At 38.5% G+C, this 14,043-nt stretch overlaps 1 protein-coding gene across 2 annotated transcripts in view; it reads left to right on the top strand.

Moving 5' to 3' along the window:
• LOC130426035 (adenylate cyclase type 9-like) overlaps positions 1–14,042 on the top strand; it is a 33,967-nt gene extending 19,925 nt beyond the window's left edge. The window contains exons 2-10 of one of the 2 annotated variants that reach the window (XM_056752532.1): positions 3,442–3,605; positions 4,312–4,404; positions 5,473–5,702; positions 6,198–6,300; positions 6,981–7,189; positions 7,467–7,626; positions 8,423–8,565; positions 9,157–9,180; positions 9,259–14,042. In XM_056752532.1, coding sequence (XP_056608510.1) covers positions 3,442–3,605; positions 4,312–4,404; positions 5,473–5,702; positions 6,198–6,300; positions 6,981–7,189; positions 7,467–7,626; positions 8,423–8,565; positions 9,157–9,180; positions 9,259–10,570 — 2,438 coding nt within the window. In that variant the 3' untranslated portion in view covers positions 10,571–14,042. The remainder of the gene's footprint in view (positions 1–3,441; positions 3,606–4,311; positions 4,405–5,472; positions 5,703–6,197; positions 6,301–6,980; positions 7,190–7,466; positions 7,627–8,422; positions 8,566–9,156; positions 9,181–9,258) is intronic. The other variant, XM_056752533.1, reaches the window with a different exon arrangement.
• Position 14,043: the final 1 nt, after the last annotated feature.

The raw sequence follows: 14,043 nt of genomic DNA, 5'->3' as shown, positions 1-14,043 counted from the left end.
TAGTTAAACTCAAACATGCATTAATCGAATGAGCTCAAATTAATCATTATTCCAAAATGCCCTGTGGCATTACTTTGAAGATCAAATGCGTGTGACGGATACGATTTGTTGCGAGAAATGCTTAAACCAATTTCGAGTCTGACTTTGAGAGAAATAAGTCAGAGGATTTATTTCTTCAGAAATTTTAGAAGTGTTCCTGTAAAACATGTTACTTTGCCAACAGATTCCGAGAGTAAAGTTTAGTTGACATCACAGAGGATTATTAAAACATTTTTTCTTGATGAATATGTTTTTCTCATTGTCTTTAAGATCACAGCATAGAGTCATGACATCAGCATATATGTGTTTGGCTCCTACAGCATCCTAACCTCATACAAACTAAAGTTTATGTTTCCTCCGAGAATGTTGTAACTATAGATTTTAATGGGAAAGACATTCTGCAGAACAGAGAGAAGACTTGCAGGGCTTGCCAAAATAATAATGCACAATGCATTAAAAGTTTTAACATTTGTTGCTTTGTACATCCATTGACCATTAAGATTCTCTGACAGGTCGAATATTGTACTTTATGAGATCAAATCTCACTGGAATATAGCCGATTTATTGGATATCATAAAAATTGATCTTCATGAAACTGCATATCCGGTCTGTCTGTCACGTGTGTCCGTCTGTGGTTGTGGTGTTGTGGGCAGGGCAGGAAATGTCCTCAACACTCCTGATGAGACTCTTTGATAAACAGTCAGACATCTTTCTGAAACAAATGGTCTGGCTTGAGACTGAAATCAACTGAATGTTTATGAATCTTGATTTTTATTGTCCTGTTTGAAAGGAACTTTCTGACTGCGTTCTGACATTCTGCATTTACAGTATACTCTGTTAAAAGCCCTTGAATCATCTGTTTTTTAGCTTGGATTTCATCTTCTGGTTAAGTTCTTGTTCTGAGTTGTGTGTGAGTTGAATGGCTGAACGCAGACGCTACTTTCTTGAAATGTTATGCTGAAACGTTTCATGAAGCTTCGATTGTAGAGCGTCAACGACACAGGTTTGATTTCCAATCAACACATAGACACTGATGGAAATGAGATGGAAACATCTGACGAATGTATAGATGAGACATTTCCTGACAGTTTTTCATTCTGTTTCTGTGCATGTATATGTGTTGTCATGATGACAGCATTGCCCTTGTCATTCATTAATATACCTCAATGTGTCTTCACAGTGTTTTCAACATTTATTCTTAAAGATCTTAAATTCTTTAACGCTTAAAGTGAGCGCTATAGTGAGAAGTAAATGCATTAGCAAACCTTGCTTTCTTTCCTATGACCTTTTCTAAAAATAGCATCCGGATACAAGAAAAGGTGCTGAGATTGAAGGAGTGTTGAGAGAGAGGGAGAGAGGGAGGGAGGGAGAGAGAGAGAGAGAGAGAGAGAGAGAGAGAGAAAGATAGAGGGATTCAGATATGGAGAGAGTGAAAGAGAGACAGCATACACAGCACACACATGAGACATAAAAACCTGTAAACAAGTATTAATATTTATTCAGTTTTCAATTTTTTTCTATTATCTACAGTCATTAAAAACTGTATACAAGTAGATGACAAGTAAATTATTTACTTATTTGTTCTATTTTCATAACGGCATGAAGCGAAAATCAATGAAACAAATAGACAGTGTTGGTTTCTTCATTCTGTTTAGTCATTGTATTCATTCTATTCAATAGATTTATTTCTATATTTTGGCAATGCTTTGTGTATATATTTTTATATATATAATATACATTTTCTAACCACACATTTACATGAATTATACAATTTCACATTAAAAACAGCAATCAAACACTGTTTTTATTGGTTATGTTTTGTTTAACTTGCCGAAGTATATGTAAAGGTGGACAGAGCTGATTCACAGGTGTGCGTGTCCTAAAATGAAATTGCACATTTGACACTATCTGTCAACCAATCAGAATAAAGCATTTGAAAGTGGATTATTGATGTGTGAACATATATCAGACATGAGTCCTGGGACATCGCAAAAGAAAACATGCATCAAGCCAAGATTTAGACTTTAGTACAAAAAACTTTCATGCATGTGCTTTGACTGAGAAATCTTTATTCATTTCGATTTGCATTTACAAAAATCTTTAGACCAAACAGTCCTGTCAGTAAATATGTGATTGACTCTAGGTAAATGTTTAAACAGGAAAACGTGTCCTGTCTTGTTTTTATTAATCTAAAGAATGTTGTCTCAAGGTCGTAACTCTAGCGAACTGGACAAAATGTGTTCGGTGTTTTTGAGCCTCATTAAACATGCATGAAGTTTTAAAAGAGCACTACGCAGAATGGAGCGGTACAGTGATTTTTATTCCAGGTGCTTGTCCTCCTGATTTCCACGCCAGCTTGTGACAGGTGAATAATGCGCGTGAAGACAGAGACACATGTGCTCGCTTCTAACGTTGGCATTGGGCCTGACGTTTTTAGTTCCTGAGCTCTCAGACCGCACTATCGACAAAAACCTGAGAGTGTTTGGGTGGAACAGGACACTTTTAGTTGTCTTATTGTGGCTATACAACACTCGACCTTTCACAATCCATATTTCTTGTTTACTCTTCCCACGTATGTCACTCAGATGCTGCTCGTTCTTTGGAGATTTGACAGAGTTTTCCTGTGTTTTATTGATATATCAATGTCTCAGATGATTGTTAAAATATTTGGAGGTTTAAATGATTGAATGAATGAACGCAAATTTGAGGAGAAATGTTTGAGGTCATATTCAGATCTTCAATAATATGGACTTCTGGTTGCAGACTTGACAAATGTGAGCTCGGTTTGACACATTGTTGCCATCTCTTCTGAAACTTTTGTGACATTTCCGACTCTTTTTCTCAGGAGAAATATCTGAGACAGATAAGACTAAAGCAAAGGTTTCCATTTGCTCAAACTCATTTAGCAAGCTATCATTCCAGGTCAATTTGCCACCTATATAAATATTAATATTTTATATATATACCTTTTTATTATTGATACATTTTTCAGGTTTATTGCTAGAACAAAGACATGAATATGAGTTTTGCGCTATATATTTAGATCCATATGTATGTCCCAAATGTTGGTATTATGGATGCAAGAATACTTGCCCTCATGTACATCTTCCATCTGTCATTCGCTGAATATTACATTCAGTTTGTGGGAGGGTTGAGTTTAATTCAATAAAAGCATCATCTGCACATTTGATCCACACAAAAAAACGGGTGAAAAATCCTATCATGTCCACCTGGTTTCACACACACACACTCTCTCTCTTCACAATCCATGTGCTTGCTCGGAGATGATTGATGAATCAATTTGATGGTTGTCAACACGGGTCAATGCACAATGAACCAAACTGATACAGACAAACACTGCTGGGACTTGATGGTGTGTGTGTGTTTGTGTGTTCTCTCCAGGTCTTAAGACGTATCTGATCTCCGGGAGGAAAGTGAAGAATGCCCACTGTTCTCAGTCTGTTCTGATGGGAACGGAGCTCCGAAAATCCATCAGCGTTGCATCCTGCGCTCACACACCTGACCTGACGTCATCGGCCTGCGCTCTCACACCGGACAGAGTAAAGGTCAGTGCCTTCAAATATTTACAATAAGCAAATGATTTAATATCGTACGATATCAGTATAGTTCAGGTTGATGTTGTATGCTTTAAGTTTATGCATTCAACCATTTAATGCTGAAGAGAGCTGATGCATTACATAAAATATTGGCGTGTTTCGCAAATCACTGTAATGCATACGTCAATAAAAGCGCACGGCCAGAGAGACACCGGTGGTAGATCGGTCAGGTTATAATGGACCGGTGCGTGACGCACCCCACTCTCATTACATTTGATCGACCAATCAAAGCCAACAAGCGTTCATCCGAGCAACCTTTCAAGGGACGCCACATTACCCAGCAGCCCCGGTGAAGAATGCTCTCATCATTGCACTTAACACTGATGGGACCTTGGGTTGCAAACAATGGGGGTAAATACGATAAGAGAGACAGGCGAAGCATGTGGCTCTTTGCTGACAGTGTAGAGAGGAACACAGACTGATATCATTATTCACATCTATTTAATCCACTGAATATTCATGATACACATGATAAATTTCATTCCACGCTTCAGTTTATGGGTGTTAAATGGCAGAAGCAAAAAAAAGTTTAATATACTGTCATTTTAAATAGTTGAAATACTTTTTGATTGTTAAAGATTTTAGGCAACAATATTTTTTCAACAATTCTTACCCTGCTCAGTTGTTATTCTGATCATGTTTTTTGTCCCATCAGTCCGCCTGTCCCTCGTGTAGCGTGTTGGCTTCAGAAGATGGGATGCTTCTTAACAACTGCACAGATTCCGATCATAAATCCATCAACAGGAAGGTGCATCAATTAGATCTGAATAAAATGAATAGAATGAATAAAAATGCTAGAAAGAATAGAATGAATAATTTAAAAAGTGCATTGAAAATTTTGCATTCCAATCAATTTTTAAGTCACATCATTACTTCTGCTTCGTAGGTGACATTTAGGCCCGGTTTCACAGACGAGGCTAGACCTTTATGGCACTTTTATAAAAATGTTGTAGAAAAAAACATGACTGGTTTGACGAAACAATGGCACTGGCATATTTTAAACTATGTCAGGGCAAGTTATTTTCAGTTAAGATAGGTCAAATTAAATTTTAGTCTGGGACTTCATAAAGTCTGTGAAATCGGGCACAAAAGGGTAAAGTCAGGAGTGCTTTGTTGTGTTTGGTACAGAATTGTGCGCATTATGTAGGACAATATACATAGTGTGTACTGCAGATATGACATTGAGTTGTCTTGAAAATAATGTCATGATGAAAATGCATGTAATGATCCTAAAAAATATTAAAAATAACGTAATATATAATGTCACAACTACACTAATACACACACACAATCTTTTTTCAAAAATTGGTACTATATATTAAAAATGATATAATATAAATATATATATTGTATAAACATAATATAATATATTACATAAATTTATACAAATATATTATATATTTTACTTTATTCATTTTAGTTTTGTTAGTAAATTTATATTTTTTTCTTCTTTCATCTATTATTTAAGCATTTTGTCTTCTGATCAAAATATTTGTAATGTCAAGAGAAACATATCACACAAGTGACCCTATAACCTTTAATAGTATTTTATATTTGTATGTTTTTATAGAAAATTATCGATATTTTATATTATAAAAACTATGTATTATATATGTGAATATATATATATATATATATATATATATATATAATTATTTAGAAATGAATTAAGTAGCATTTAGTATAATCTAGCCTTTCTTGTAAGATTAACATCATTTAACGTGTTGTTGATTTCATACTATGTCAATAAATGTAAGCAATAATAACGTTTTCCTGAAATCCATTCCTTGTTTATTTTTCCCATCTGAATCTTCAGGGACCTTCTGGTAAGAATCCGAAGACTCTTAATGGCTTGTTAAGTCCACACCTGGAGCAGCACGTGGCCCACAGTCAGACATCTCTGTGCGAGATGCTGCAGGAGAAGAAGTGGGGTGGCGGCTTCAGCGGCATGGGGACGATGGATCATTCTGCCCTCATCCCCCTGCGCTCCAAAAACTTCCGAGAGAGGAGCGACGCTCACTTTGTGGACGTGATAAAGGAGGACAGGTTAGAAAGCGCTGCAGTTTTGAGGCCGTGTGGGGACGATGCCCGCTGGGACGGAAATGTCAGATAAGATGGAATGTTATTGTTTAACGTCCGCCAGCGGAGGTTGTTCTGTTCCCACCGGGGCGTGTGATGCACTTTGATGTAATGTACTGTACTTTTCTATGATGTACCATATGTGTCCTAGGCATTCCATTTTTCTCCTCTTACTCTTTAAAGAGCCATGGGTGAATTCACTGACAAATCAACTTCTTTTATTCACTAACCACGTCCAGTTTAACCAAGTTAAATGATAGTTCACTCAAAAATAACAAACTCTTGTCATCATTTATTCACCCTCCTGTGGTTGTAAATGTGACTCTTTCTTCCGTGCAACACAAAAGAAGATATTTACAGAAATGTCTAAGTGGTGTTGTGTATACAGCAGGCGCATTTGTAAAACGCATGGGAATCCAAAATCACCAACAAAATCTTGTTTTTTGTGCTTTGACCCTCCAGTCTGATGAAAGATTACTTTTTCAAACCGCCGATCAACAAGTTGAGTCACACATTCATAGACAAGTCTTTGGAGAAGGCTTACAAGACCAGTTACCAAGAGGAGGTGAGATTCAATCATCTACCAAATGTTATGTTTCATTGCTCATCTGGTCTCATATCCAGTGCTTATAACAGCGTGCATAATTGTTTATAAACTGGTGATGTAGAGGAACAGCATTATAAGACAGATCAGGAGAGTTTTATTGGACTGTCTGTGTTGCCCTCTAGTGGTTTGTTTTGAAACGCATAAATGCAGGAGTCCAACATTAACTTTGCAAATGGCCGGTGACTGCAGAAAATGCACTGTGACTGTCCATATATTTACGCCCAGTAAAACTGTGTTTTGAATCATTTTTATTAAAAATTTATTTTTGTACCTGTGTCAATCAAATTAAAGGAATAGTTCACACAAAATTGAGAAATGTGTCATCATTTGCTCACTGTCCTGATGTTACAAACTTGATACATTTCTTTGTTGTGCTGAACATATATGAAGATATTTGAATGAAATTTTGTAACATAGCCGTTTTTGGTCACCATTGACTCCCATAGTGGTCCTACTATGGGAGTCAATGGTAACCCATAACGGCTGATTTATTCATCCTCATGTCATTAAAAACATTTTTGGGTGAAGCATTCCATTAATTTGGGAATTTATCACTTATGTTAAATGCTTTCTCAAAGGTCTCCCTTAAAATGAAAGAACAATTTTCTTCTTTCTCTCATGGTCTTTTTCTGTCTCAGGTGAAGACGCAGGCTCCCGTCCAGACTTTCGCCAGTCCCACATTCAGCTCTTTTCTGGACATGCTCTTGTGTTGCTTTGTTTTTCTGGCTCTGTCATTGGCTTGCTTCCTGCGGCCGCTGGTTGCTCATCAGCCCCTGCCCACTCCTGCGCTCATCGTGGCTGCAGTTTCAGCCGTGCTGGAGTGTTTGGCCTTGGTTCTGGCCGTCCGGTGAGCGTTACCTGAGATAAACGTGTCACACCCTATCACAGCCAATCAATTAACTTTCCTAGAAATCATAATCATAATTTGGGGTCACAGTTTCCCGGTATGACTGCACCAATGACGCCTGAAATGAACAACCAATAGGACCACTGCAATTGGTTTATTGTGAATAATCCACAGCTATGAACCAACTTATGATAACTATATTACATTTTCACAGTATTTTTGGTGTTCACATAGCGGTTGGTGTATTAATCTGTTCCTGAATCTGTGTATTATGTAGAAGAGCATTTTATCTGGATATGGTTCTGGACTGCACCAGAACACTCCTCTGGGCAATCTCTGGCTGGGTTCCTCGTCACATGATCGGAGCGGTGCTGGTGTCATTGCCTGCTGTGGCCGTCTTCTCTCACATCACCTGTAACATGCATCAGTCCATACAGGTATGCAAACATTCCATATGTGTGTGAGCATTTTCATTTTTGGAGAAAGGTTTTTAATTGAGTACTAACACAGATGCTCAGTTGGATTCAGATCTGGCCTTTGATGTGAATGATTTGTCCTAAAATAAATACGGTTCTGATTCAAAACATTTCCCCTGTATGATCTGGTCACTAGAGTCATGCCTAAAGCGTAATATCATTCAATAGATTAACGGCACGCAATCTTGGGTTTGTGTCAGATGTGATGCTCACTGCTGTTTAAAGTTTATTGTTAACATATCGTGAAAAGTTCTAATCCAATGTAAAGAACATCAGCGAATGCATGCTTCTCACTTAGAGTTTGGAGTAGTTCACCTTCAAAATGAAAATTCTGTCATCATTTACACGATCTCTAGTCATTTTAAACCTGTATGACTTTCTTTCTTCCACAGAACACAAAAGAAGATATTTTGAAAAATATTGGTAACAGAACTTACTGCACAGCCCCCCCATTCACTTCTATTATAACATTCTTCAAAATATCTTCTTTTGTGTATTGCTGAAGAAAGAAAGAAAAAAATTTATTTTGAAGGTGAACTACTGTAAATTTATTTTGTCATCACATAAAGAGATTCCTTAAAATTGGCAAAAATGTAGTAAAACACATTACATATCAAACACCATTTATTGTGTAAAGCCACAATGTAATGCAAAAAATGCTTTTGAAAGCCTTTGTGTACATAAGAAACCTATTACGTTACTATTTAAAATCCCCTATAATTAATTCATTTAACTTATTTTCAATCCTGTTTCCCAGTTCACCATGTTCACCTGCTGTGCCGTCATAGTTGCCATCATCCAGTACTGCAACTTCTGTATGCTCAGTTTCTGGATGCGTTCAAGCCTGGCGACGCTAGCTGTACTTACATTTCTGAGCGTGCTCTGGAGTCCTCCATGCAGGTTTACACAACACATTATTCACTGAATATGAATTATGAAATACAGTAAGTCATAGAAATAGTTTTTAAATGATAATTCAACACCCCTGATAGCACACCCAGCTTTCACACGTACGCCTGTAAGACGACCGCTAAAGATCTGCAGATCTGGAAAACATCTGCAATGTAAAAATGTCTGCTAAACATCTTAGAAAGTGCAGTTTTACATCCATTCTAAATCATAAACATCTTACAGATGTCTATATGACAGTTGACAGCAGACTTCTCTGAGATGTATTGCAGATGTCTTCTAGATGTCAAATAGACCAGAAGTAGTGCGCAAATCTGCCAGAAGTAGTGCGCTGTCAGGGCCCATCCATCCATCTGGGAGATGTCTATTTACGTATTTTTTGCACATCTGCAATACATCTCTGAGACGTCTGCTGTCAGATGTCTGTAAGGTATTTATGATTTAGAATGTGCGTAAAACTGCCTTTCGAAGACGTTTACCAGATGTTTTACACAGCAGATGTCTTCCAGATCTTTAGCAGACATCTTACAGACGTACCAGTGCTATCCGGAACTAATGCTGTTTTTCCTTTTTTTCTTTTAGCACTTGGGAGCGTTTCTTTTTGGGGTAAGTTTAACTCTCACACCAAATTCTCCAGTAGAATTTAAAAACATTAAAACTTTTGCTCTTTATCTTTTTAATTAGATCCAGCGACCTCAACATCACAGATTATGAAGTCCAGTCCTCTTTGAAAGCTTCGGGACCACAGGACCTGCTTGGCCCAGAGGCTCTGGTGGCCTTTTTCCTGTTAATCCTTCTGGTTTGGTTTCTGAACCGAGAGTTTGAGGTTAGTTACCGTCTACACTACCACGGCAATGTGGAAGCCGACCAACATCGCATCAAGATCCAAAACATGCGTGACCAGGCGGACTGGCTCCTGCGGAACATCATCCCCATCCACGTGGCAGAGCAGCTAAAGGTGACTCAGAGCTACTCGAAGAACCACGACAACGTGGGCGTCATCTTCGCCAGCATCGTCAACTTCAGCGAGTTCTACGAGGAGAGCTATGAGGGCGGCAAAGAGTGCTACCGCGTCCTGAACGAACTCATCGGGGACTTCGACGAACTCCTGCGCAAGTCCGACTTCTCCAACATCGAGAAAATCAAGACCATCGGCGCCACCTACATGGCGGCGTCGGGTCTCAATGTGCAACAGTGCAGCGACCAGGCGCACCCGCACGCCCACCTGCGAGCCCTGTTCGAGTTCTCCTTGGAAATGATGCACGTGGTCGACGACTTCAACAAAAACATGCTGGGCTTTAAATTCAAGTTACGAATCGGGTTCAACCACGGACCCCTCACAGCCGGAGTGATCGGCACCACCAAGCTACTCTACGACATCTGGGGCGACACGGTGAACATCGCCAGCCGAATGGACACCACCGGCGTTGAGTGCCGCATTCAGGTCAGCGAAGAGAGCTATTGCGTGCTTAGGGGAATGGACCACGAGTTTGACTACCGCGGCACCGTCAACGTGAAAGGCAAGGGTCAAATGAAGACCTACCTGTACCCCAAGAGCACAGACAGAGGACCCGTGCCAAAGTACCAGCTCTCAGTCTCACCGGAAATCAGAGCACAGGTGGACGGGAGCATCGGTCGCTCCCCCACCGACGAGATCGGCAATTTGGTGCCCGCCTCCAACGTCAGCAGGGTAGGCGCATCGTTCTCCGTCAGCTCAGGGCTTACGGGACAGGGCTACTCAAGCAGAGACTTCACCGAGAAGGCATCTGGCAGTGAGTGCTGCAGCAGTACGTCCAAAACTCAGCGATCCTCGTCCGCCGTTGGCCTGACTTATAGACCAGAAACCAACTTGAGTGGAAAGCCGGCCACATTCGGTATACCACCAAACCCAACGTTGACCTCTGATGTGCCGGGTTCCAGACAGTCAGAAAACCTTGAGTCGAAGGCCACAGCAAAGAAAGATGTTGAATACACTGGAGAACTGACAAAACTCTGACAAGCCAGCGATGTTGTCCTTAACCCTTTAAACATGGGCTTGCAACCCTCTCCGTTGAGTCCACGGGGATAGGCATGCTTAGGAATGTACGTATCCTACACTCCTAGAAATAAAGGTGCTTAAAAGGTTCTTCAGAGCGATGCCATAGACGAACCATTTTTAGTTCCACCATTCAGTCACAACCATCTCTTTCTTACTTTCTTATAATCTGAAGAACCTTTTTTTCCAGCACAAAGAACCATCTGTGAAACAGAAAGGTTCTTCAGATGTCAATGGTTCTTTATGGAACCAAAAGGTACTTCTATGGCATCAAAGAGCCTTTTAAAGCATTACTTTTTTAGGAGTGTACCGTATATTTGTGTGAAGTGGAACGTCTGAATTAAAGCACACGATGTTTGTACAGCAAGGCCCATTACTGATGTCTTGAGCAGGATGACACAGTTCTTGGACTGTAGAGTCAGACCGGAGAACCACAGAGGAATAGAAGGAATGGTGCGGAAATGCATCGGGACAGCACAAACCACATTTATTCCCATTTATTTACGATCAATTTGATACCATTTCCAACTGCTCTTTCTGTTTTGTGAATTATTCATTCTTCAGATTTCTGTTAGTGAAGTGCCTTCATTATAATAACAATGTGTGAGGCATTTTGAAAAACCTTAAGAAGATTCAAGGTTGTCGATTTGGTGTTAGAAAATGCTTTTACTGGTTTAAGTTTAAGTTCTACCAGTTATACATTTAAAGTTGCATTATTTTATATTCTGTACCTTGTATATGTTTTTCCACTTAATAGTATTTAAGAGAATGTTTGGACAATTTTACAAAGCGTTTTGCAGATTCAAAAAGGGCAAACCATCATACAGGTAATGTCAAAAAGTCTCTTTGAAGAAGTGAAATGTAGATCAAGCTGTGGGCTCAGTTATAATCAAGACCATCAAACATTTTTACAGAAACTATCCATCTTGATTTAATTTTGTGCAGGGTTTGCATCCTCCTGATTTGTTTCCTCTCATTAGTTTCAAAATCGAATCTTTGAAATAACACGAAATAGCAAGGTCTTAGCTGATAACACGATCAAAAAACAGTCTCAAAGGACATAAACTGCATCAGTGAATTAGCTTCTTAAAGGAATAGTTATCCCAAAAACATAAATTCTGTCATCATTCACTCACCCTCTTAATGTTTCAAACCTGCATCCCATCTTCCACAGAACACAAAAGAAGATATTTTGAAAAAAAAAATTGGTACCTGGACTTCACTTGCATTGGTTTTGTATCCATACCATAGAGGCGAATGGGGTCCAGTGCTGATCGTTACCAACTTTCTTAAAAATGTCTTCAGAAGAAAGAAAGTCATACAGATTTGAAATGACGGAGGGTGAGTAAATGATGAGTAAATGATGAGTTTTTACTTTTGGGTGAACTATCCCTTTAACTTTTATTACTTAGAGAAGTTAATGTAAGGATCTTTATAAGCATGGCAACAATATGTAAAGTTAAATCTTCAGAATTTCACACTTCAATGCATGTGATGTGCCTAGTGTTCCTAGTGATTCATCAGTGCACGCTATTCTAGTGTTGACCGATAGGCAAAGATGTTTAAACGGACGTTTAGACTTGTTGGAGTTCCTGCTAAAATCTTACTCAATACAACAATTTAATGTTGCAGATAAGATACATTTGAAACGTTTGTATTGGTATACACAAAGATGTGACCTTCAGCCTCCTCGTCCCTTGAGACCTTCACAACCCCAGCAGGCTTAATTCTTATTTACAGGTGGATGAAATCAAGTCCATCTCAACATTGTTTTCTCATTTAATATGAATTTATACTTTAAAGAGGGTAAATGTGTTATTTAATGGTGACTTTGGGAATCGTTGCCTTTAGCTGCAGTTTGATGTGACATAAAGAAAAAGATCAGCCATCTTGATTATTAGAAACTTAAGTAAGTTTTGTAAATGAAGTCTCCGTATTGGCAGAATCGTGGGTAAAACAAACTGGCAATAATCTGGACAGCCGAAATGGAGCATGCCAGTTAAATGTACAGATATTTGTGAAATATTAGAATAGGTTAGACTATAGTTTCGACTCGCCTGCTTGTCTTTTGCCGTGCAATAGTAAAGGGTAAAGTATTGTAAGGGATATTAGACAGATCTGTCGCTATGTATGTATGTAACTTTGCACTGATATTGCATCAATTACTTGACTGTTTCGCTTCGAAAATGAACGTCATCTTTTTTCCTACTTTTGATAAGAGTTTAATGTAGTTGTTTCTATCACTTATAATGGGATACACTGTCATAGTTTAGAGGGTTGTGTGCTCAAACTTTGGTGTTGTTGATTTTCTCATTAACTTGTCAAGAGACACATTAATAATATTCATAAGATTGTTCTTTGATGAAACTACGTGACCTTATGTAGAACTCTGCCGTGATGCCATACAGAAAAAAGGGAATTGTTGTAAAAAAATGATTAATTTGTCAATTAGTTTTTTGTGTATTAGTGCCTTTTACTTATTAAGAATGCATCGAAATGACAAATGACACCCCTTGTTCATTTTCATACACATACTTCACGTCTGTGCTATTTTCTTAAAATAACTTTTTTTAGCGCTGTGCCTTTTCTTTTAAAGAATTTGCTTGCCATGTCCATGCCTGATGTGTATTCAATCTGAATGTGAAAATTACAGGATGAATATTGTCATTTGACTCCAAGGTGCGATTCTTAAATAAGGGACTTAAATTCTGTGCTGATTTTGATGTGAACTTTTATTTTATTAGTGACACCTACGGTACTCAATTATTTATGTTTCATTGTATATGGGGCACAACCTTTAGACCATAATAAAAGCGCCGTTGCTGCCTAAAGGGGAATATGAGCACACAACCCTGCAGGGCTCCTCTGTTTTTAGAGATGGAGAGCAATATAAAACTTGATTAAGCAAAATAAGCATCGTGAACCGCTGCTTTAGGGCTTAAACTGTTGATCTCAGCCTGATAGAAATAGAAATGTACCTGATATGAACCGCTTGTCACAACTTTATAGCGAGCAATGAAAGGGCTGAACAAATGCATGATAACAGAAGAGCCACTTTTTTATTTCATTTTCATTTCGATCAGTTGAAGATCCCAAGCATTTTGATTCAAGCAATGTGATACAACCTTGATACACAACTTGTGTCTTAATAGATGAATCACTGGAACTTTTCGCCAAAGAGTTGATTTATTCAGAATGTCTGATTTTGACTTTTACTCTGTTTCTTCAGAGATACTTTATTAAGTCATTTATAAACTCGATGTGTAATCTGTATCTGTGTAAACTCTGTTCTGTTTGTACATATGTATTGCTCTCTGTGTCAACATATCATTCTTTTTTGTGTTATTTATACATATACATATGCATGTGCCATACTGTTACATCAGAGCCAATGGATGAAAAGGGAACGCTAATAATACAGTGTTAAAGTCTGC

The sequence above is a fragment of the Triplophysa dalaica genome, chromosome 7 (assembly GCF_015846415.1).
Source record: "Triplophysa dalaica isolate WHDGS20190420 chromosome 7, ASM1584641v1, whole genome shotgun sequence".
Taxonomy (NCBI): domain Eukaryota; kingdom Metazoa; phylum Chordata; class Actinopteri; order Cypriniformes; family Nemacheilidae; genus Triplophysa; species Triplophysa dalaica.
Note: the sequence above shows the minus strand (reverse complement) of the source record. Positions and strands in the feature narration are given on the sequence as shown.